The 26,520-nt window shown below is 33.4% G+C and overlaps 1 protein-coding gene across 2 annotated transcripts in view; it reads right to left on the bottom strand.

Annotated features, from left to right (window-relative positions):
- Nucleotides 1–26,520, bottom strand: part of LOC130645036 (protein pitchfork-like) — a 54,534-nt gene that overhangs the window by 9,316 nt on the left and 18,698 nt on the right. For both annotated transcript variants that reach the window (XM_057450881.1, XM_057450882.1), the window contains exons 2-7: nt 21,914–22,047; nt 14,124–14,222; nt 4,024–4,151; nt 3,095–3,218; nt 2,123–2,232; nt 1,769–1,844 (exon numbers count right to left, since the gene is read on the bottom strand). In XM_057450881.1, the coding sequence (XP_057306864.1) occupies nt 1,769–1,844; nt 2,123–2,232; nt 3,095–3,218; nt 4,024–4,151; nt 14,124–14,222; nt 21,914–22,047 (671 nt within the window). The remainder of the gene's footprint in view (nt 1–1,768; nt 1,845–2,122; nt 2,233–3,094; nt 3,219–4,023; nt 4,152–14,123; nt 14,223–21,913; nt 22,048–26,520) is intronic.

Genomic DNA, 26,520 nt, shown 5'->3' with positions numbered 1-26,520 from the left:
GAAGTTGGTAGTCTTTTCAGATGCGTCATATGCAAACTTACCAGATGGCGTCTCCAGTGCTGGCGGTACTATAGTGATTGTCGTTGCAGAGGATGGGAAATGTTTCCCAATTTCTTGGTTTTCAAAGAAGATCAAGAGGGTTGTTAAGAGTACCATTGCTGCTGAAGCCTTATCCTTAGTTAATGGTATTGATAATGCATACTACATAGGCTGTTTAATGTCACAGCTTTTGTTTCACAGAGAACAAATGAGAATTGTATTCCCATAACAGCTTATATTGATAATAAATCTTTGTATGAAAATATTCATGCTACTACTCTGGTGTCAGAAAAACGTCTTAGAATCGATATAGCAGCTATTCAACAAATGGTCAATGAAGGAAAAGTTTCTGTTCGATGGGTACCTGCATCATTACAATTGTCAAATGAAATGACCAAGCGAGGAGAAAAAAGAGCTATGCGCATAATAACCTTTTCCGACTTTAATTCTCATTCTGCTCCTCTGTTTCTGGATCTTAAAATTCTTTCTTTTTTTGATTATGTCAAGATGTGCAATATTATTTTTCTTCATAAGTTAATTAATAACAAACTACCTTTTACTCTATTAAATAATTTTATAATTACATTTAATGCTTGCAATCGTCCAAACAATCGTGCTAATCCGGGCTCGATACGTTTACTTAGAGTGAGAACAGTCACATTTGGGAATAATTCTACCAGTATCAATCCATCATCCCCTGGAAACTTCTTCAACAGTTTTTAGAAGTTAATATGTCTACGCTATTGTTGGGTCATCTAAAGTATCTGGTCAAGTTTTATTTTTTTCATCATATAATAGTTTTTACATTTAATCCTTTTATTGTTGCATATATCGATCATTATTTATGAGTACATAAAGTTTGTTAATTTTTCAAAGTTGTAACTTGGTTTGGTGGTCATTCCTACCTATTAGGTATTATCCTATCGGAATGGTCTCCAGTCTATTAGGACAAATAAATAAAATACTTACTTACTTACTTAAACGTATACGATGCAACTGTAAGGCGAATTCTTGTAAGCAATGTGGTACACGAATTTGGACTCGGAAAAGAATAGTACCACATGCTATTTGATATTTTTGATTGAGATACAAAAAAAAAAAATAAAAAAAATATGAGCTTATTAAGCTGTTCTCAATTATGCATAAATACTCAGCGATGACAAAATCTAACTTACTTACGAAAATATTTAGAGTAGCAAATTTCTATTATTCAGTGTACCTTTGCTTCATTCTTTTTTAAGCATTCCAAAGTGGTAGATAATCGACTTTTTTTACAACAAAAATGCAAATAATTAACGTTTTTCCTTCAATTGTACATTTCTAATCATCCATGATGAATCAAAGTCAGCTATTGTTTTTATATTACATAATACCTTGTAATGTCGAGTCTACTGAATACAGGATGTGAATCGTTATCATTAATTCTTGTTGCTAGTTTTAGTATCATTCGATTATAGTCAAAATGTTGAAAAATTTATGAAAAACACTATTCTTCAACAATGGGAACTATTTTTGCCCAAAACCTACAATGAAACAAGCTTTCTAACAGTACCAAACATTGATATAATGCTATAAAGTCCCGACTTATTGATAAAGCTGGTGTAGAAACAGAATAAACAAGTCTGGTAGGGAAAAATGTCTGGTGGGTAAACAAGCATGGCGGGTGAACAAGTCTAATAGGTAAACAAGTGGGTAAACAAGTCAAAAATATTCATGAGTATACACTTACTCGCAGTTTGGCATTGGTTTCTTGATGAGAATGAATATCCGCGCAATCACGAACTTTAATGAACTTGCTTAGTAATCTAAAAACACATGAATCCCCTTATTTTATAAATTCAACATCTTAGGCACAAGACATTCTTAAACAGGATTGAATAAAAGAGTTGCCTGTATATAATAACATACGTTTGGAGTTTTTTAAACTTTTTTAATGCCATTTTAGGAAGTTTACCACACAAACGCTAACAGTGAATAAGTTATTTATTTTAAATACAAGATTAAATAAGGATATTATTTTGCTATGGTGTATATTTAGTCTTTTCAGACAAAGTGGTTGTTTCATAAATTTTCACGGCCATACCTTTGGTCTTTTTCTGACTGCTCCAAATCTTTATAACACAATCGACAAAGCGTATTTTTTTTGTTGTTGATGTAGAAGTCACCAACAGGTGGAATCGAACATGCGAAACACTGTAAAGATCGAGTAAAACAAGATATTAAACATTAGATATAATGATAATAATATCATTAATACGCCGCATTTCATGTGATAAAAATTATGTCGATCCGAGTTTTTCAATGTCTTAGTTTCATTGCAAAACAATAACAATATAAGTTTTTTTTTCGAAAGAGTACATTTCATTTCGTGAATCATCAACAACGAGAACTACGAGCTTTGCAGAAAAACAAAAATATCCTAATAGTACTGATTAATGTTAACATTTTACACGGACTTTGGCGAAGAAGATGGAGAAATTAAATAAAGAAGAAATTATTAAGGCAAAGAGAAAAACGGGTCTACCAGAAAACGGAGCGTAAAAATTGATTTAGAACAAAGGTAAGCAGATCAACAAATGCAGGAAACAATAAGTGAAAGGAGTGAGCTAATTTGCGGGTGTGCTTATATGTGGATGGATTTATACGCCAACATTTATGATTCATCTGAAAAGTCCTGAGATTTGTTTTGTATTTTTTTAGTGTAAAACTAAAGAAAACACCTGGGTTAAAAGAACTTGAATAACAGGGTATAAGGGTTTTGAATCTAGTGATTCTGACTAAGGAAAAACGATTCAACTTAAAGACTGTTGTCCTTATAATTTCTCACAGGTTCTTCGCAATAAAAAAAATAGAAACAAAAGTAAAAAAAAAAATTAAAAAAAGAATGCTTAACGAAAGTTTGATTAGCCTACTTTTTCCTATGATAAGGGTTTGAAAATGCTTAATTTTTAAGCACATGTCATGGGCTTTAGACATACCCATCCTGATTTTTAGATCATGTTATGGATATTTTAACTTTTATTAAATTTGTTTAGAACAACAAAAAAACACTCACAGTTTTAATTTCGTCATCAATACAAATAGTTTTGATGGACGCTCGTAATGTTTGAGGGCCACCAAATGATCCATGAAATTGAACTTTTCTGTTTCTTCCAACTCCATGTTCATATGTACCAGGTCTGAATAGGAAAAAACGGCACCACAAATTAGAGAAAAGAAACTTAAACGCTAATAAAAAGTGAAGTTACACGAATTATATCAGGTGTGATTATGCCACCTTGTACTCCTTTAAATTCTGTTATTTGTTATGTCATATTGAAGCTGGTCTTGATTTGAAGATTAATTATGAATTGAAGATTAATTTCCTCCGAATTTGGCTCTCTATTATAACTTTTTCAGTTTATAAACAAATTAAATTAGAATCAGCAACAGTGTGTCTCCGAAACCTTTTTGACAATTTCAAGGTTTCAATTGGTTTTGTGTCATCTTTGGATTGTTTTTTAAGGTTTATAATAGTATAATTAGTATAATTTTCGCTCTAACTCCAAACAGACACAAGAACAATAGCTACGTATTTAAAAAAGTAATGAAAAACTCCTGAAACATTTAAACCTATTGGAAGTTAATTATTTATAAAGGTGATAAAGCAACACCTTGCTTCAAGGCACTGCTTTGTCACCACTGGATAAAAATGTTTTTGGAAATATTTGTATTTCAGGTTTTTTTTTCTAGTGAATAATGGATATTGAAGGTTTTAAGGTAACCTAGTCTGATTTGAAGGTTGTGAAGGTCTGGCAAACACCATGAGCTAGCTTCAAACAGGGAATAAAATAATAAGCATGACATCGCATATTAGTGATATTCAGATTTATTCACAGAGTGAGTAAGATAGTTAGAAATCAATGGATAAAAGGGACCAAAAAAGACTAAAAACTAACAAGACAACCACAAGATAACTTAAATCAGTCATGTTATATTACTTACCCAGGCATAGTTTCGTGTTTTAACTTTGGAAATCTTGTTAAACCACATTGAAAGGGTTTAACTGCTTGGGAGAACTCTTTTGGTTTGCTGATTATTCTTTGATAGGCTGGTGGACCAGGAACTTCAGCCTAGAAGGTAAGATCATTTTTATTTTTTTTAAGACATTTTTATTTATGCCAACCATGCATTTAACATTTTATTTTGATAAAATGACATGCTAAAATTGCAGATTCTATGCATTGTGTTAACAAGAAAAAACACTATATTTCTTGCATCATTCTGTTAAAGCCGGGATACATAATCTATATAATAATATGAAGCTTCCGTTTGTCTGTCTGTCTGTGACTTTTGCAAGGACGATGTTTTTTACCACCTAAAGGCTAAGTTTTTCATGTGTTTCAAGCTTTTTTGTTTTGTTTTTACATGACGTGATGGAAAATACGCAACATCATCGCTCAAATTCGTACTTTCAAACGGGACGGCATTCAAATAGAAAGTTTCTTTGGTGTAAAAACAAACAAAAAAATTGTTTTTAAAGTCCTTGACAGATAAAGAAAATCACAAAACACAGTTAAGCGTGAAGAAAGAATTTACAGGTAAGATTTTAAATACTTAATCTCCTCTTTTACTGTTGTGTTAATAAATAGGCTAGCTAGTTTTCAAATATAAAAAAGGTAATTGTATTTTTAAAAAATGCAGAGAGTCAATGCAGCTACTTGCTTACTGAACATATTCCAAAAATAAATGTTCACAGCTATGAGTTTTACTACATTAAGAAATATCCTATTCACGCAAAAATGTAGGTGCACATAAATCAAAGTAGTCAGTGAAATAAACTTTGCGTAAAGAGAAGGGAAATATGTCTTATACTTTCGTTTTCCGGTTTGTTTACATACAACAAAGCTAGCATAATTGCTTACAAATTTTGCATATATTAAAGCAACTTCAGGTGCGTAACTGATCTGTGTGTTTAATTACTCAAAATGCTGCACAAAGATGTGAGCACAAACAATTTTGAAGTTGTTCAAGCGAATTATATTCTATAAATGTAACTATGGATTGTTGTTTACAGTGTTGTATAAAAGTTTAGTTAAAAGCTAAAGATTTACCCTGACACAATCTTTAGCTAGCTATACCAGAGTCTAACTAGCTTCCATACATCACTTCTCACGGGCATTCTTATCTGTTTTTGAGAAAATGAAGCCTGTCTAGCTAAAGTATCCCTTATATACAGCTAGCCTTATTGAGACAGATTGTGTTTTATGTATATGTTGTTAAGACTAGCTACACATATATAATCTTATATAATAATATTAGTTAATAAAGCCTGTGGAAAAAAAACATAGGCGGGATAACAATGGAAAAAAACCAACATTTAAATTTTGATGACGTCAGCAATGACCCATCCAGATAATTGTTTAGAGCTGGAAGATTTGATGAAGAAAATGTATAGGATCATGTGCTTTTGACGAACGGTTGAGGAGATATAAAGGTTTAAAAATTTTGCTGACGTCAGCAATTCCCCAAAAGTACAAAAAAGATTTCTTTAGGAATTCGTAAGTCCGTTGGCTTCATTGTATAGATCTTGAAATGCTGATCAAGAAAATGTATAGGATCATGCACTTTTGACAAACCGTTACGGAAATATTGTGGTTCAAAGGTTTTTTGATGACATATGTCATAAACTTGCCCATTCTGACACGAATTCGGGAACCCGGGTTTGGGAAACTCACCCAATTTGGTCCAAGGTAGTCCCTAATTACCCACGCGGTGAAAAATGACCGACGTCACCACCTTGTTTCTAAGTTATTTGGCCTGAAAGTTTTAAGTGCATTTACAGTGAGGGGTCTCTTTTGAGAAACAAGGAAGGAGTTGAACGTCCTCCACCACACCTTAGGTTAAAGGGGCGATTATCAAAGTCCCATGAAAGCCACATGGTGATGGTGCCACTTTCAAAAACCACCCAGTCCGGTCTGTAAATGGTTGGCGTTAAAAGGGCATGAAGCTGTAAAACAATGCCAAAACTCTTTACTAATGGCCGTGAAGACAGTTGATCAGACAAACTGCGTAAACAGGACTGGAAATCTAAGGAGTGAAGGTGTCGCGCAAGGTAGAACAGGTGTCAGGTGTGATCATCGTCAGATTGTTACCAAACTATTACATCACAATTGAGGCTTGCTAGTGTAAATGTTGGTATACTAAGAGGTAGAGCAGGTGAGGTAGTTGAGATGTTAGAATGTAGGTCTCTTGATATGTGCTGTGTTTAGGAAGTCAGGTGGAGAGGAGCTTCAATGAGATTTATCGAAGCTATCTGTCTGCCTGCCTGTCTGTGTGTGTAGGCAATAGAATTGTCACTTTTATCTCAGTTTATGCTCCACAGTGTGGACTTAATGAGAAGGATAAAAATAAGTTTTATGATGAGTAAATAGCAGTCACGTAATGGTTTGGAGACAGTGAACTTGTCGTGGTGGCCGGTGACTTAATAGTCATGTTGGGAAGTCATCTAAAGTTTATAAAAGTGTGCATTGAGACAACGGATTAAGGAGCAGAAAAAAGGAATGGGAGAAATTGCTTGAGTTTGGAATGGCAACGGACATGGTGGTTTGCAACACATCATTCAATATGAGACAGAGCAACATATGAGTCGAGTGGTTGTCAGACACAGGTAGATTACTTTCTGGTTAGGAAGTCAGACAAGAAAGTGGTGAAGGGTGTTAAAGTTTTATTGGGGGGAGAGTGTTTCCCAGCATAGGTTGCTGGTTTGTGATATCATCTTGAAGACTGTAAAAGAAGCCAAGGCAAAGTATAGGCCTTTTCGTAAAGTCTGGAAGCTGAAAGAAGAGATTGTAGTAAGACAATTTAGTGCACAAGTTCAGCAGTTGGCCCACAATGCTCAATGTGATAGTGAAGATGTGGAAAGTATTTGGACTACTTTGACGAATTGTCTTTCAGAAGCTTCTGATGATACCTGTGGGTAGACGAAAGGACCAGCTAGACATAGACAGACCTGGTGGTGGAATGATGACGTTGACCAGTGTATAAAGAAAAAGAGGAAACTTTGGAAAGAGTGGAAGTCAGGTGGCAGTAAGAATATTTACTTAGAAGCTAAGCGTCTTGCTCGTACAGCCTTGTATAAGGCAAAATCAAAAGCAGAGAAACAGATTTGCAGATGTGTTAAGGAAGAAAAATCAGTGCAACGAGGTGTTCAAGATAGCAGAGCAAATGAAGAAAACTAATAGAAATGTTAGAGGTGGGAAGTGTATACGTAACAATGAAGGTGTCTTGAGTAGCACAGAGGAGGAGAAAAAGCTTGCTTCACACGCCAGCTGTGCAGATCAGACAGAACGAGTAGTGGAGGCTATTAGGAAAATAAAGACTGGCAAGGCTACAGAATTATCAGGTGTTGTTGCAGAGATGGTTAAAGCGCCTGAACATACTAGAGTTGAGCTTATTACAAGTCTTGCTAATCAGATTATAAAGGATGGTGTTATCCCAAGTGACTGGCAGTCGAGTCATTAGAAAGAGGTAACTATAGAGGGTTGAAGTTGGTTGATAAGTAACGAAAGTTATTGAAAGAGTGATTGATATAGATAAGATGCAATTTGGTTTTGTTCCAGGGCGTGGCACTAAAGAAGCAATATTTCTACTAAGACAGCTTCAGGAAAAGTATTTAGGTGAGAGAAAGAATTTCTATTTTGCCTTTGTACCTTTGGAGAAATTTTTTGATAGAGTGCCACGTAGAGGGACCGTTCTTTTGTTGTTTTTTGTGTGTCAATGGTAACCCTGTTCCAAATTATATGATTTTTTAATCCACTTTACTTCTCCACTTTGACTTTTAATATCTGCACGTTTTTATGACTAAGGGATCGTCAAAAACGAGACATTTTTAACCGCTTCTTTAGTTTGCCCTCTATTGAGAACTTTGTCGAGAAATTTTTGTTTGTTTGTTTTTACGCCAAGGGAACTTTTTATTCGAATGCCGTCCGGTTTGAAAGTACGAATTTAAACGAATCATATTGCTTATTTTCTACCACATGGTTTCTAACGGTTGCGAGAGGAATTTAAACAAAGAAAAAAACTCGAAAAACTCGAGCATTCAGGTGGTAAAAAATATCGTGTTTGCAAAATTCACAGACAAATAGACAGAAGCTCCGTATTATTATAGAGACTAGTCGATAAAGCCCATGGAAAAATCCACTGAGGCAGAATAAAAATTTTGATGACATCAGCAACCCATCCACAAAAAAAAATTTGAACTTTGTTTCCACATTGCCTCTATTGTGTAGAGCTTAAACTGCTGATCAAGAAAATGTATATGATCATGTGCTTTTGATGAGTGGTTAATGAGCTATAAGGGTTTCAAAATTTTGCTGATGTCAGCAATGGCCAGTCAAACCCCAAAAAACTTTTTTTTAGAAATTTGTATACCTGTTGCCTTCATCGTAGAGATCTTGAAATGGTGATCAAGAAAATGTATTGGATTATGTACTTTTGACAAAGGGTTGCAGAGATATTAAGGTTTGAAGGTTTTTTGATGATGTCATCAACCCGTCCATTCCGAAACGGATTTGGGGACCCAGGTTTGGGGAACTTACCCAAATTGGTCCTAGGTGGTCCCTAGTTACCCACGCGGTGAAAAATCATTGATGTCACCACCTCGTTTCCGAGTTATTTGGCCTCAAAGTTTTAGCTGCACTGTAATGGCTTCATTAATTTAATATACATTCCTTTGACGTTAATATATTTTTAACGTTGAAGTTTGGTAAATTACAGAACAATTTTATGGGCGATGTTTTAAAGACTTTATCAAAGAAAATAGTGAAGAATATAATCCACTTTGCAAAAGTCACAGACAGACGGAACTGGCGTATTATTATATAGACTAGTTGATATAGCCCGTGGAAAATCCACTGAGGCAGAATAACAGTGGAAAAGAAGCGTCATTTGAATTTTGTTGACGTGAAAAGAATCTTTTTTCATGTTGCCCCTATCGTGGAAAGCTTAAACTGCTGATCAAGAAAATGTATATGATAATGTGCTTTTGATGAGCGGTTAATGAGACAATGGCCCGTTAAAACCTAAATAAATTTTTTTTTGGAAATTTGTATACCTGTTGCCTTCATCGTATAGATCTTGAAACTCTGATCAAGAAAATGTATTGGATCATGTACTTTTGACAAACGGTTGCACAGATATTAGGGTTTTAAGGTTTTGATGACGTCATCAATCTGTCCATTCCGAAACGGATTTGGGGAAATTACCCAAATTGGTTCTAGGTTAATTAATTTATCACTACTTTAACGTCAATATCCCATTGACGTTAAAGTCGTAGCATCAGAAAATTTAACATATTAGACATGCATTTTTCGGTTACTTCAAAAAAAACTTTGGTAAGATCAAAGGAAAATGAACATATCCACTTTGCCTGTTACAGAGACACAGAACTGGCGTATTATTATATAGATAAAGGGTCTGTGGCAGGCATAGTAGATGTGTTTATTTCCCATTGAAGTAGAGAAGATTTTCTTTAAAGTCACCTAAAAAAGTGTCTTATTTGTAACTGCCTAGACAATACGGCACGACATCGTCAATGCATTTAGACTGACATCATTAAATAAGAATAGTGAAGCCAGTGTGTTTAAGGCTTTATATATCTTGGAAATGGCAGGAAATAACTGACATCATCTCCCGTGTGGGCAACTAGGGATCACCTGGGACCAAAAACAGGACAAATTAGGAAATTAATGACATCATCAAAATAACTTAAAACCCAATAATTCTTCAACCATTCGTCAAAAGTACATGATTCTATACATTTTCTTGATCAGTGTTTATACAAATTTCTTTAAAAAATATTTGTACTTTGGAAGGGACTTTGCTGAAGTTAGAAAATTTTTTAAACATATACATCTCCTTATGCTCATTTTTCTTTGAAGTCCGAAAAATTGGCACCAAACAAGGTATATCCATTTTGTCAGAAATAAGACTGTGTGTTTACTTTATTTACATCACGTGATTAAAACAACTCAATTTGATTTGCTGACACAATTTTAATGACTGACTTTTGAACAGGGCAACAGCCATTTGTCTGAAAAAAAGTGCAAAAGTAAAAGCAAGAAAAGTTAAAGAAAAAAAGTATAATTATTTAGGTTAGAAGCAGAAGTAGTAAGGTGAAGTTATAAGCTACGAGAAATTACTTCGGAAGTGGCGAGTGGAGCTAGAAGTAATAAAGTAAAGTCAGAAGTAGAAGTGTAAAGGCTAGAGTTTGAAGTGGGTTGGAATTTATACAGTATTTGAATTCAGAAACAGCAAGAACTTTGATATTTTGAAGAGTCTAGTTTTTATGTACCCTGGAGCTACATGTTACGTTTTTATGTGGCACACAAAATTTAAAATGCTACATTAAGTTATTAGCTGTAGCTAACAAAGAAATTTGGGATCAAACAGAAAACTTTGATTTGTTGAACTCACTGCAATGTTATAATTTTTCCATCATTATTGTTTCTCTTCTATACGTTTTACTAAGCATAAATAGCTTTCTATATACCTAGCTAAGTCTCTCCAGTTTAAGGCATGAGTATAAAAAAAAGGTGTGGTATTTTAAAATGCTATTAATTCACCAAAACGTTATGTTGATACTTCAATGTATATATTTTTAGAAAGCTTGTATGATTTCCTATATAATGGTATAAAAAATTATCAAGAAAAAATAGAGTTTGAAGGTTTAATAGACAGGAATAAAAAACGACCCCTCTCCTACAAATGACATCCCCTTTACAAAACTACTAGGTTCTCATGTTTGCTGTTTGCTTTTTTGGGATCACAAAACATTAATTTAAAAAAGATTTTTAAAATTTTTCTTAACATTTTTTACTTTTGGAGATATTTAGTATTACATGTTTTTCCAAAATTTTTAACCTCTGATCGTCAGAAAACTCATCATAACTCGCCTTCTACTCGAACTCACAAAATAAAAAAAGATCGTCTTTAGATCAAACATTCCTTTCCGCGCTAGGGGTGCTCTCCACCCCAGAGCCTTTATGGTTTTCTCTTTTAAAAAATGAACGCTGTGAAAACGAGGTTTAATGTTTATTACAGAATTCTTAGACTTCTGCATAAATAATTGGTCACTATGGTAACGACTGTTAGCTAACAGGTTTTTTTAACATCTTTTTATGCCTCACGTGTTTGCTCACATCCGCAATTACACACAGTCGAGTATGGGTAAAACAAAAACAAATTGTAGAAAATAAATCACAAAAAACCTGATGACTTTGAAAAGTATATTCTTATGGAAAAGTTATAGAAAAACTTCAAAAAGAATCTTTCAACTACATACAAAAATCGTTTTTCTCTTGGAGGCCGCTATCATTATAACCTTGAGTAGTAAAAATTAATACCCAAGATGATTATGTGTGAACAAATATTTGATCTTATCACACAGTAAAAACGGATTTATGACAATTTTTACTACTCTAACTTAAATACATTTTTTTAAAAATATTTTTGCACCATTAGAAAGATCAGATTTTTTCCTATTCAATCACTGTAAAAAATTTCCTATACTCACGCCTTAACTATATTTTACTGGGTGTCTTAGCTACTGTAGCTAATGTTAGCTTCAAACTGTTGTGTAAGCTGATGTTTTTTATATTTCGTTCAGTTTTTTTGGGCAGGATTAAATGTGATTTGACATTTAACAGCGATGAAAAGTTCGTAGAGAGAACATACTAAAAGTTGATGTAAAGAGTCTGTGTGTTTTGATAGAGAAAATGTTGTACAAAGATGCAGCTACGAGGTAAGATCTTAAAAGGCTGCATACAGAAACGAGCTGAGATTTTATTACTGCTTTCAAAAGAACAAGCAAAAAGCTATTTAAAACAAGTGGGGCTGGTGCTGAAAGTAATTGGAAATTCTTTAATGATTTATCCTTTTTAAGTTATAATGTAGTGCTGTGAAGATCACTTAGTAATGTAAGCCAACCAAGAAGCATAATTGTGACGACAGTGATATGATTCTTCTATTGCTTCAAGCTCGTCAAAAAACAGAAAAAAATGTCAGAGATAACACCATGAAGACTTCAAATAAAGTTATGAAGGCATGTTTACAACCACTTTTGTGATGACAGTCACGATTCTTCTATTGTTTCAAGTTTTTCACAAACAGAAAGAAATGTCAGAGATAATACCATGAAGACTACAAATGAAATTATGAAACAATCATAAGTTATTTTTAGGATTAGTTATTATTACAACTAACCATGGCCTTAAAATGACAGAGCGAGTTCTATCACCAGTTAAATCTTTTTGCGAAATACTAGAAAACATATCAAAGGAAGCTCCAGTGGGTGAATCAAAAGATGTGTTCAAGCTGAAAATGCATAAGGCTGCTTTGGATGCAAAGTATGGCCAAAATATAATTTCTCTTTGCAAGCATGTGTAAAAAAAAGAAAGTATTATATTTTATGTTGTAACATCTCACCTACAGCTTTCCTCTCAATAAATATAGGCAGTTAAAATTCTTGTTCCCATTGCCAATTAACCTGTCCTGCTGTCATAAAATTTTGTGTAAGTTCTTGCCTGATTTCATCTGCTCTTATGCTTGTATATGGTTGTATCATGTAGGTGGTAAATTTATGACTGCATTTTCTGGGAATTCTGAGTGCCAATCTTCAAATATAATTTCTCCAGTAACAGGTTCTGGTGTGTCACAATAGCCTAGTGGTGTGTAGGAAGACATTGACTTTTTGCCCAGTATGTTATGTAGCGCTAAAAAATTGAGAGTGATGATTTGATTGTTTTCAGTATTTAAGTTTGAACGACTTAAAAAAAGTGCAAAAAAAAAAAAAAACAGAAAAAATACAGCTTTATACAAGGTGTGTCAAGGTGGAAAGCAACCTTACATACCAACAACATTTTCAAGATGGTTTAGTTATTGAATAGCCTGGGGAATCGGCAAATAGTGCGGCAATGGTATATTTCAATGTATTATTTCGCATTGTGAAGATATTGAGGGTTTATTGAGTATCCCACGATCACTTATTTTTCTCTGATATCCCACGTCCAGCATACTGTGCCTTTCAAATGTAAAAGTGGTATGTGTTTGCAATCAACTGCTGCAAAAAATTAGGAACATTCCATCTGTGTTGGGTATTTCTTACAACTTCGAGCCAATTTTCTGCATCAGTTGGTACTTTTAAATACTCATCCTTCAATACTTCATAAATTGCTTTTTCAAACTTCAGGAGCTAACTTTTGCTTATTGTTGCTCTGTGAATTCGATACTGGTACATAACAATTTTATATGTTTAAGCGGAGGCAAGGAATCTTAAGGTGACAGCAGGAATAGGTTTTTGAAGCTGTATTATAACTTTTGTTATTCTCAGCTCAACTAAACTTAGCAATTTCAAAATATACTTAGAAATGGAGTTCCATGCATGCACCTTAAATACCTACCTCAAATGTTTTTGTGTTCATACAGAGATATTTATAACAATATTAAAGTGTTCAAAATGAGAAAACAAGGGGTTTTAAATCTGAAACTAGACTATAACGGCACCTAGAATCATAGTAATAACCCTGTCCTAGTAAATTTCATTACTTTATCCTAACAGACAGGCAAGGATCCACGGAATAACGGAATAAATATGTACCAGTGTTGTCCCCTATAAAAATTTTCATAGGTTAACGACTAGTCGCTGAATAACATCTCATTAAATTAAAGTGAAATAACTGTACTTCTGTTCTCTAATAATTTTACTAAGTGTTTCCGGAACAAGATAATATTTATCACATGTTTTTATTTACCAACAAAAGAATTTTTGCACCATTTTATTTGCTAAGCATAACTAACTTGTATCGTCAAGGATAGATTTACAGGATCTTAGAAGTGTTTATATAACTAAGGATAGTGTATATATTGTTGTTAAAGAGAATTCAAAGTAACAAATGATGTTTAAATTTCACTGCTGTATTGCTTAAAAATTAAATCAAAATCTTTATATATACAAGAATATCATAAGAGACATAAAAGGAGATTTTTTAAAGGACTTGTTAAAACAACTTATTGTAAACTTGGACACCCCTTAAATTTCAACCTACATCAAATCCTCTCTGAAATCGCGGTGCTGTTCTTGCTCCTAATGCATATCCTTTTTTGCACATGGGCTTCTGATTCAAAACATGAACAAACGAGCTCACCTAAAAAGCAATATAAATAATAAGAAATACTAAATACAAGTGTATAACAGTGTATCCTGTTCCGTAATTTCCTTGAGTTCATTGGCAATGATATAGAGACTAAGTGCATGTAATGTATAAAGGCTATAATGCACTACATGATTGATCATATGAGATTTATCATATTTACATGATGTATTAAACAGGTCACAAGACTTCTTTTGTATACACTACATGTGATTAAATGTATCTGACTTCTTATAAAGGAAGTCAAAAATAAATATACAAACTCAGACGAAAAGACGATTCTTGTAATGGTGGCTATTGCAGTTGGTAGCAAAAAGAAATACATATCGAAAAAGAGGCATTAAGAGAAAAAATAACAACTATACAGCAAATATAAGCAACAAGATGCTAACTTGAGACAATAATTGCAAAAATCAGATTTGCTATTCCTATTTAGTTTGATACAATTTTCACTTGTCCATTACACAAAACTTATAACAAAGGATTTTTTTTTTTGCCTTGCTTGATTTAGCTTTTATCAATTCTGATTGGGTAAAAACCTTATGATTAATCACAGAAACTTAAACATGTGCAACTTTATGATAAATCATAAAGGCTAAAACAAAAAATACACTGCATGTTTTGTTATAAATAATCATATACGATTAATCATGTAGTGTATTATAACCTTAACATGTGGAAAAAAGATTTGATGACACAATAGAGAATTAAAGGTGAAATGAAGAATAGAATAAAAATAATAGAATAAAAAGAATAGAAAGTTATGAAATCTAGTCCTGAAATTCCAAATACATTCCTAAAAATGATTATAGTAAAAACACATTTTAAAAACAAGAACCCTTACAGAAGGAAATATTAAAAAACAACAAGATTATGATAAAACTTTACCATCATAAGAAAATAAAAACATTGACCCTGAAAAGTAAAAACAGGGCTTGTGATAGGGCTTTATAAAAAATATAAAAAGTGTTTCGAAATTTCAGCTGTAAATCTGCAATTTAGGTTAAGACCAATTTTCAGCAACAGTGACACGAAAAAATATTCAAAAAGAAAAACGGGACAGTTAATAATTATGTAAAGTCAGAAGTTATCCCTTTTCAGGGTGGCTGCAGCTTTGAATTTATAGAACAGTAGGAGATTTAAAACAATTTAGGAGATTCTAGGGTCAAACTTCAGGAGAAAATGCAGTAAAATGTATAAAAAAACCATTGCATATTTAAAAATAAAGTTGTTTCGATGTGAAAGATCTTACAGTATTTTATGAATGTAAATTTTTTAGGAACATTTTTATTGGTTAGGTGAAGGCAATTTGATTAGTTGTACTACAGGGCCCAATTGACCATATTTTTCTGAAAAAACTATAAAATAATAATACATGCTTCTTTTTGAGTTGCACAAGGTTGATACTTAATATCATTGTAAGTGGCTGTTTAACTTCCCATAATCCAGGCCTGGTAGTGAGTTTTTCAGCTGGCCCGCGGAGCATCATACACCCAAATTAATTTAAAATAACTTAGAACCTTGTTTTCAGGTTGCCTCTACTGGATAGATCTTAAAGCACTGATCAAGAAAATGTATATATTCATGGGCTTTTGATGAACAGTTAATAAGATACAAGGGTTTAAAAATTTTGCTGACGTCAGCATAGACCCAAAAACACAAAAAATGTGTTGCCTTAATCTTATAGATCTTGAAACGCTGATTATGAATGTATAGGATCGTGTATCTTTGACAAACGGTTGCAGAGATATTGGGGTTTACAGGTCAATCATCCGAAACAGATTCGGGGGACCCAGGTTTGGGAAACTTACCCAAATAGGTCCCAGGTGGTTTCTAGTTACCGCTGCGATGAAAAATTACTGACATCACCGCCTCGTTTTCAAGTTATTTGGTCTCAAAGTTTTAAATGCATTGTAATGGCTTTGTTAATTTAAAGTAAGATATTGACATTACAGTAGTGATATTGACGTCGAGCCCTAACGTCAGATAATTTTACATTTACCTTTTTCGGCGACTTTTAAAGGAAAATGAAGATATCCCCTCTGCCTGTTACAGACACACAGACACACTCTCCGTATTATTATAAGAGATTGTTAAAAGCGATATTCATGTTCCGTTTAGTAGCGTTTTGTGATTTTATAATTCAAATTTTAAATATAAAAACTTATTACAACATTTTAATCTTTTTACGGACAATGTAGAATTATAAACTTAGAAATAACTAAAATAGCTATAAAATAATAAAAAATTTAAAAAATATTATATAGTTGTTGTTAGCGCAATGTTAAATATCATTATATATATCGCTACCAATCAAATTCCCGTAATTTTAGTTACATTAAATATTGTTTTTTCTACATGTGGTTACAAAGTTTAATTAATGACTAAATTAATGATTTACCTACGAGTTTAAACCTCAAGCTGTGAACTTTGTTGGAACTCCCTCCTCGTTTTTTCCTTAAGCCAAAACGAAAGCTGACAAAAGTATTATTGTTCTTAAATTCATGGATATAATGTCTGTTTCACCTGTAGCTGCGGTGTTGCGGACTTGTTTTATCCATGTTCCATCAGTGTGTTAGTTAAGGACCGCATGGCTGGATGTCCTTTCTAAGACCTTGTTACCAACAATGGAGAGGCCAGGCAATTGAGATTATGTCTATGTAGTATTTTAAACTAAGTCAGGAGTCAGTAAATTGGCTAGGATGGTCAGGTTGGCTATGAACAGACTGACCTATTTAGCGGGGCTATTTAATAATTTCGTCATGTAAATAAATAGAAGTGTTTGACCAAGAAGAAAGTCTATTGGACTTTTTGTCTGACGAAAAATAAAAACAAGCTGCGGACATGCCCAACTAAACTGGAAATGTGATAGAAAATTTGCCTGACTACTCTAAAAAAAGAGGGGGCTGTAACGGTCGTAATTTCCCTTCTTTTATTATTTTCTTTTCGCAACAATTTAATTATCGAAATTTAATTTTATATCCACAAAGAGATACAAACTGACTTTAATGGTATTAACAAAGACTATTGGGTTGCTATTACCTGGGGTAAGTTGCTAATGCTTGACGATGATTCACCATCATTAATAGTGGCACAGAGTTTGGGATTCACTGCTCGTGGAGCTTGCTCTGTGAACGCCCCCCGCCCCTTAAAACAGATAAGGCTTTGTGTGCAGTGCACAAAGTAATGGAAATGGTCTTGTTTGAGTCTATCAAGGAATAAAGTCGCTTAATCATTTTGTTGCAGTTGACTATGGCATAAAATTTGACATAGCGTATCTGATTTTTTTAGGCGCGCACACTATTTTCGGTACAGCACGAGGTAATCGGTTATTATTGCATTTGTTAACCGTCTAAGTTAGATAAAAATAAAAAATAAAAATTTTAGTTTAGTGTTCTTATAATAATATAATTCACTAGCACTACTTTTGTTAACACTCAAGGTCAAAATTCGAAACAGTCCTGTCTAAAAACAAACATTTTATTTGAATTCGAATGTCCCTATAGAATAAAACTTTGTAAACAAAACATTACGATGTTTGACAGGTACAGAATAATGTGTGAAGTTGAATGCGCAGCTAAAATATAGTTACAACGAATATTGAAGTAATTTTTTTAACTAGCTAGGTAGCCAATAATAACATGGGCTTCAACGAGTTTTATATTGACTCGGTAACCACAAAACTGAAGGAACGAATCTGAAAATGAGAGGAGATGTATTTTTTATGATTCCGTCGTCCTGTATTTAGTATTTTTGATAAAACTGGATATCAGATCATCGTTTTTTTTATGGACAATATAGCTAGTTAACTAGCCATGTTGAAGACGTCCAGACGAAATGTTGCTAAAAATCTGGTTATTTTAACTGTTAAACTTGACATTGTTTTGTTTCTATCCCATGAAAATGTTTTTATCGATAAATGTATTGTAGGAGTTAGATATGTAATCATTTCTAATGGTTCTTAAATATTTTTTTTCGTGTTAGTTTACATTTTAAGCTATCATTTTTCTTGACAACGAGCAATACCGCAATACATCGGTCCGTTGTCAAGAGCGCTAAGCCAATCAGAATGCCTAAAAACTTGTATTGCCCTCTTGAAAAATCCAGACAGTTAACAATATCCTATATTAAAATAAGGAAGCCATTACAGTGTATCTAAAATTTTGAGGCCAAATAACTTGGAAACGAGGTGGTGACGTGTCAATGATTTTTTACCGCCTGGGTAACTAGGGACCACCACTTCTTATTACGGGCAACGAATGAACTAATTTTTGCCAACTTATTTTTCTTTTGCCTAAGTGGATTTTTCCACGGGCCTTATCGACTAGTCTCTATAATAATACGGAGCTTCCGTGTGTCTGTGTGTGACTTTGGCAAAGTGGATTATATTCTTCACAATTTTCTTTGAAAAAGTCTATAAAATATCGCCTATCAAATTGTTCTGTAATTTACCAAACTTTGACGTTTTAATAATATTAACGTCAAAGGAAAGTATATTAACGGTAGTAAAACCATTACAGTGCACGAGGTGGTGACGTCAATGATTTTTCATCGCGTGGGTAACTAGGGACTACCTGAGACAAATTTGGGTAATTTTCCCCAACCTGGGTCCCCGAATCCGTTTCAGAATGGACGGGTTAATGACGTCATCGAATAACCTTTAAACCCCAATATCCCTGCAACCGTTTGTCAAAGGTACATCATCCGATACATTTTCTTGATCGGCGTTTCAAGATCTATACGATAAAGGGAACGGATATATAAATATCTTAAAAATTTTTTTTTTATATATATTTGTTTGTCTTTGCTGTGTTAGCACAATGTTTAAACCCTTATACCTCCTTAGGTGTTCGTCCAAAATGTACGATCCTATACTATAGCTCTACACAATAAAGGCAACAAGTAAACAAACTTCTAAAAAAAAAAATATTTTGCTTTTTGACGGGTCCTTGCTGACATCATTAAAATTCAAGTGACAGTTCTCTTTTCCATTGTTCTCCTGCCAAGTGGATTCTTCCACGGGCAGTATTGACTAGTATTATATATAGTATCTTACATATATCCAAAAATAATAACTGCAGAGGCTTATCGAGTAGTGTTGGTATTTTTTATTAATCCAGAAGCAATGATAAGCATAACAACCACAACAGCAACTTATTGAAGGTAAATTTGAGTTTTTTTCATTTTTCGTTGTTGCCATATTGTTTTTTGAAAACAACAATCTTTTGTATGTTGATGGTAGATTGTTACTGCAATTTTTTAGTCTGTTTCATATCTACTGTTACTTTGGTCATCTATCTTAGATGTAAAATATATTCAGCTATCGTAGGATAAAAAAATAAACTATAGCCATTGTGTCTTTCTTCCTTCGTCCTTCGTTACCTTCTGGCCTATGCAGCGTGGTTTCAAGCATGCTGGACTAAAAATGTGCACATGCTCAATTTTCAGACAACAGTCTCATTCTGCGGGCTCAGATATGCATGTGCCCTCTCTCTTCCGATTACATAACTCTCAACCCTTTTAGTCACACTTTTTCATCAACAAATACCCAATATGCTGTATATTTTTAGAAAATGCGTCTGATGAATGATACAATAATTTTATTTTGTCCATGGTGCGCATGCTTAATTAGTTTCTTGGACGTAAAAATATGCGCGCATGTGGCCTTTCCGAGGTTAGCAAAATTATTTTTAACCTTGTTCCCAAGACATGAGATTAATGTGGTTCGTCAAAAATTTATATTTCAAAAGCAAAAAATTAACACAGTTATCCAAAAATATACATTACAAGCAAGCATTTTTTTATTTCAAATTTTTCTTTTCTTTACTCAAAGAAAAGGGTTAAATTTAACTATGGCACCACTTCTAGTATCTTGTACTGCGTGAAACACTCATGCTGCATAACCAAAACCTTTTTTTCTTAAAATTCTTAGATTCCCTGTTCTCGCTTAAGAAGTTTTACTTCTTTATACAATTTAAGGACAAGGTCAATGCTCATGAAATTAACACAGGCACAAATTAAGGTAGCTATAATATTTTTTTCTATTCTGCTTAAAAGTGTTTTTGTCAGCAAAAACTAGACTCAAATAACGTGTATTACCAATGTGTGATAAGTCACACAGTTTTCTTTTTTAATTTAATTTCTACCTACTTGTTCCCACAAGTAGTTAGAAAGTCTAAGCAAAGACTCTGTTTATGACTTTTTCATATATAGGTTAAAATTTCAAGCATTAACTTGCATTATGTTGTTCCCCTCACCAAAACGGCATTTTCTGTGCCATGGTGAGTTGCGGTTTTTTAATATATTAACCCATATGCTGTGCAAATGCTGAAATTTGTTCCTTGATTAATTGCTAATTGCCTAATTTCTAAAGGCTTAGGGTGGCTACTCAATTCAAACTTGATTTTTGGGCATATGCAGCTGAAAAATGTTGATTGTATCTTCAAGGATTAAGTATTTGTAACACGCTTACTCAGAAACTTACTGTAGTTTTAGGGCCACAGTAAGTAATTTTAAATCAAAACAAGGTTTTGCTAAGCATGAAAAGCTTTTACATCAGCCTTTCAGCTATTGTTGACGCGTACAAAAATTCCTGTATCATGTCGGAACTTTTTGCTGACACAATTTTTCTTTACGTTGTATGTAACTTTGTTTTAAAAAAGTTTTGCTCTCATTCTCCTTTCTTAATTTAACTGTTTTTTCCGTATATGGGATTTTTATAAAAAAAAATTATAAAAAAATTAGGTTTAAAAAAACAAACTTGGAACCAACAAAACAACAAGATTTATGACTAAGAAATGGCATTAATATCAGAATGAAATAACTGCAAAGGATTTATTTTTAAAAACCTGGCCATTAACAGCAGAGGGAAATAAGAATTAAATTCTTTTCTCAATAAGTTCTGGAAGCGTCCTTAGATAACAAACTGATCATCTTAATGCAACAAAGGTTCTTGAGGTTTCTTGAGGTTCATATCCGTATATGCATTAAAAATCTGGATCTGCAAAAATTTAACTTAATATGATTAATTTTCAGGACAATTCCAGGATATCTTTGCTTTTTTGTAAAAAATTGGATTTTACACCATGCTGTGTGTTGTAAAGGGGTAAAGTATTTTGTTACATTATCATTTAGCTCCCTAAATTTAAATTTATCAAAATATTATATATTACATATTATGTATATATTACATCTTTATAATTATGTTTAATTTGCTGACTGACCAACCAATAAAAATAATCTTTGCTGCCTGTAAAACAACTAATCAAATTGTCCTCTCCTTACCCACATAGATAATTATGTGGAATTATGGCATCAGTTAGATTATAAGAAACAATTGCTGGTAATAAATGATAATAAGGATAATTATGTATTATTATTCATGTAAATATGTCCAAAATATTAAACTGGATAAGTAAAATATTTGCATCACCACATACCTTAATAAACCCTTAAATACAACACCTTATCTATTATAAACTACATGTCATGCATACTTAAAGTAATTAAAAACTTCCAAGTCAAAAATCTTGATAACTGTCGAAAAAAGGACAATGATTTTCAAGCGCTTTAAGGAAACCAACTTATTTTTTTAATGGATGTAAGCTTAAAATAACACTGCATTACGTTCTGTAAACTGTCATAAATTGATCTTATAACAAAATACCGTAAACAACAAACCTTACTTCGGCATTGTTATATGAACCAGGGGCAAGATTTGGAATACCGCGAAGTCCAAGTTCATTTCCTGCTCGGGTGTGAGGAGTCTTTAAAGGTAGCAACTCTCTATTTAGAGTTGTGCCAAAAGCTACTTTAGACTCTAAAATAGAAAAATTAAATATCTATATAATAATAATACGCCAGTTCTGTCTGTGACTTTTGCAAAGTGGATAAAATTTCTTTGATAAAGTCTATAAATTTGTTCTGTAAATTAGCAAACTTTGACGTTAGAGCAATATTGACGTCAAAGGAAAGTATATTAAGATTAGTGAAGCCATTGCATTGCACTTTAAATTTAAGGCTAAATAACTTGGAAACGGGTGGAAATAACTGACATCATCTCCTGCGTGGGTAACTAGGGTCTACCTGGGACTAATTTGGGTAAGTTTTCCAAACCTGGCTCACCGAATCCGTTTCGGAAGGGACGGGTTAATGACGTCATCCAAAAACCTTTAAACCCTAATATCTCTGCATCTGTTTGTCAAAAGTACACGATCCTATATATACATTTTCTTGATCAGCGTTTCAAGATCTATATGATGAAGGCAACAGGCATACAAATTTCTGAAAAAATTTTTTGTGTTCTAACAGCTGTCTGCTGACGCCAGCAAAATTTAAAAGACGGTTGTTTTTCTCTGACATCCTGCCTAAGCGGATTTTTCCACGAGCCTTATGGACTAGTATATTAAATAATTGGTTTTATCACTTCAATTGAAAAAAACGTAGCACAATGCATTTTTTTATAAATATTACTATGTCATGACCAAAACAGTTTATTATAGGCTGTATATACATTTCGATGGTAATGATAGCTGTAACTGTAGAAACGTAGCCTATAATAAACTTGTTTAATCATGATTTGAATATACATAATGGTAAAAAGTGGTGCGAGTGAAATGAAATTGTGGAGCGACGATGAACGCACTTTTAAATATGGATGGCCTTACCACTCTAAATATTTACAAATATATTTCTACACACCATGATAGATCACTAGAATGTATCGTGACCAACGCGATCCAACACAAACATGGCAAACCCTTGTTACCATTGCAACCTTAAAATGCTCATGAGAATGCTGTGGCGTCATTTTTTCCTATTGCAAAGATCACGATAACATCATGGATCGCACGCGTTGTACATGATACACCGTCATGATGTCTATATCAATGTCATCTATATTAATGATCTTTCTTAGGCTATAATATTTAGTAAAACTACATTTTTTGCGGATGATAGATGTCTACTTTTTTAAAGTCCCTCTCTAAAAAAGATCAACAAATGTGACAGTATTGATCTCAAGAGGCTATTTAAATGGTTATGTGCAAATAAAATATCATTGAATGTTTCGAAAACTGAGGTTGTCCTCTTTTGTAGTCCCAGTAAAAAATCATTGCAAATTTTAGTTCAAGGCTTAATAGTAAACCTCTAAATTTAGGTGGGTCAAAAATACACCTTCAAATTTTATTAGACCACTTCTTAACTTGGAGTTCTCATATACAAAATGTATCTGCTAAACTTCGAAATGCTAATAGTATCACTTCCAAACTACGTTATTTTGTTCCTAAATCTACTCTTCTTTGTATCTATTATGCTCTCTTTGATTCTCATTTAAGATATGCTTGCCAGGTTTGGGCCCAGAACCATAGTGTGAGACCAAGAAGAAGCCGACAAAAAGGTTTTTCTTTGTGTAAAGCATGCTGAAGAAAATGGAGAGGATAACGTGTGCATAACTACTGTCGATAGCGACATCGGAATTTACGATTTATATTTTGACAACGTTATCAACGTACGAATGTACATCAGAATAAGCATTGGCAACAAAAATAAGATCTAGGTATCCGTGAAATCGCTGGAGCGGTAGGCCTCAACGTTTGTTTTGCACTACCTGCATTACATGCGTTCACTGGTAACGGCTACACCAGCGCTTTTCATGGTATCGGAAAAGTGAAAGTTTTCAATATATTAAAGTCATCAGAAGAATTCATCCACACATTTCCTTCCTTTGGAAACTCGTTTGTTTTCGGTGTGTCGTTATTTTCAAGCCTTGAAAGGTTTGTTTGTAAGCTATATACGGGTTGAAAGCTGAGAATAAAAACAATGCTCGATATTAGAAACTTTGTTCTAAACAAAAATGTTCGGAGCCACAACAACTACCGCTGACCAGAGATGCGTTACTTTGCCATTGCCAACGTGTTTTGTATGCAACCGCTATCATTAAAAGAGCGTTGTACGGTTTTCCAATAGTTCCAGCTGCAGACGGGCATGAGTGGAAGTTACAGGAGGAACATAGAAATATTTAATAGATGCTTTGAAATCCGGCTCCTGATTAAGTCTTGGAACTCATTTCTTGCAGCCGCAAAAAGTCATCATGTGCCACACAAGGGTGTGCATGCAAGTCGCATGGGGGTTGCATTGCACAGATATTTGTAGTTCCTCATGCAATAATGCAACAAAATCTGACGACAAAACTGCGGACGATTCTGACGACTTAGACTCGGTCTCTTCCTCTGATTCAGAGAATGAAGATAATAACGAGGATGCTATTGATGATGTAGAGTCAGAATGATCATTATTTTCAACAGATTGTTTAAACAGATTGTTTACGCTTGTTGTTTATTGATTATGTTTATCTGTGATACTAGCATTAAGAAAAGAGAAAAATAGTGAATATTATTTTTGTATATCTTTTTTATCCTTCCAGGCGCAGTGGCAATTCGATGGTCCACTTGCTCTCCAACTTAACCACCCTTAAAACGCCCTGATCGTTTCGACACTTAAAAACCTTGTCCCAATGTGAACTTTCACACAAAAATAGCAGTTTTGTATTTCAACTTTTTCAGAACTTTCTAATGACTTGGGAAAAAAAGCGCAAAAAAAACATCTTCTAGCAATCCGCCCTCTTGATGACATCATAATTATTCTATTTTAACCTAATAGGGCGGCTCAAGTGTTTTTAAAAGTTCCAGTAAAGCTTTTTTGAATCTTCAGTCAATAAGGAACCTATTAAACATTGCTTCAAAAGGTCCCTCTAATTTCCAGGATTTTTTGACCATCAAGGGATTCCTTGCCAAGTTGCACCCACTCTTTAAACGCAGATGAGGCTCCACAGCGTCAGCTTGTTTTTTTTAAACATAACACTTTTCTTACCGCTATTGGATGCCATTATAGTAATTGAAGCCAAAATATGGAGTTGATGATGTCTAGCTAGTAGGTTGCACTGGTAGATGCTTTTTGAAAAAGAAGTATAGTTAAACTGATAATGAAATCGTTAGTTGTTTTTTCAAGACAATCTTATCAGCTTAGGTCAGAGGCCAATTTGATGTGAAATTCTTAATTTATATATATGTCATTGGTAACAGAGGCTATATAGGCTCAGTGGCCTGGCTAATTGAGGCAATACCCCATGTGGGTAAACAAAACATCATGCACCAATTTTGTAGCTCTGTTTTTATATTTTAGTTCACTTAACCAGCTAGCAATGTAACTGGAAACTGCAATTAACATGAGCTAAACTATGTTTAGCTCCATTTGAATTCTTGTGTAAACATTCAAACAATAGGTGCTTATGTGAGTTTTTTCACCTGTTGGATATTTCACAATAAAAAAATTTATGTGCAATACATTTTTTATTATTGAGGTTCGATCCGTGAATTTCTTGTTTGCCAGCCAAATTTAATTTACTTTATTTGCTTTAATTGCTGTGATCTGATTGATTGATTTTGATTCTCTAATATCTCCTCAACTAATAATTAGCCAAAGATTATTACGATTATTGCCGTCGATGACAGCTGTAGCTGTCCAAATGTAGCCTAGAATAAACTCGCTTGTTCACGACATGATAATATTTATATTATTCTATCATAATTTATGCAGCATAATTAAATCTGAAATTCTTTAAATGTGAAAATCTTTAGAAAGAAAAGAGCTTTTTAAGATCTATATGATAAAGGTAATGGGTATAAAAAATTGACATGACATCAGGAAAATTTTGAATGGTGTTTGTCAAAGGCCCTGGTCCAAATAATGTATAAGATATACGTTATTTGGACCAGTGTTTTAACCTTTCTATAAACAATGGAGAAAACAGGTAAACAAATTTGTAAAAAAATGACAGATCTTTCTTATTGTTCTTCTGCCTAAGTGGCTATTTCCTACATATGAGGCAAGTCAGCAAGCAAGTATTGCAACAATTTAAAAGTTATCTCCCGCGAAAAATAAAGTTAATTCATATGAAAGAGCTTGAAAGGTTGTCTAGGAATTTGAATATTTTTTTTAAAATTCTTGATTGGTTTTTTAGAATTTAGACTAAGAAGATTCACTAATTATGCATGATGGGGGTTACTTTAACATTTTTGACAAGCCATATAGAGTTAAAAATGTTTTCTGGCCGTTAACTTTGATGCGTTTTGAACATTTTACATATATAAATTTTAATTTTTAGTTACCATAATTATGCTCAATGCATACTCATGATTTCGCAAATTAGCGCAACTTTAAAGGCAAATATCTCAAGAACGGATAAAGATTTTTGAACTTTCAAAGATCTTTAATATGAGCTCAACTTGATTTT

Source organism: Hydractinia symbiolongicarpus, chromosome 5, assembly GCF_029227915.1.
Source record: "Hydractinia symbiolongicarpus strain clone_291-10 chromosome 5, HSymV2.1, whole genome shotgun sequence".
NCBI lineage: Eukaryota > Metazoa > Cnidaria > Hydrozoa > Anthoathecata > Hydractiniidae > Hydractinia > Hydractinia symbiolongicarpus.
This window is presented reverse-complemented; position numbering and strand designations above follow the sequence as displayed.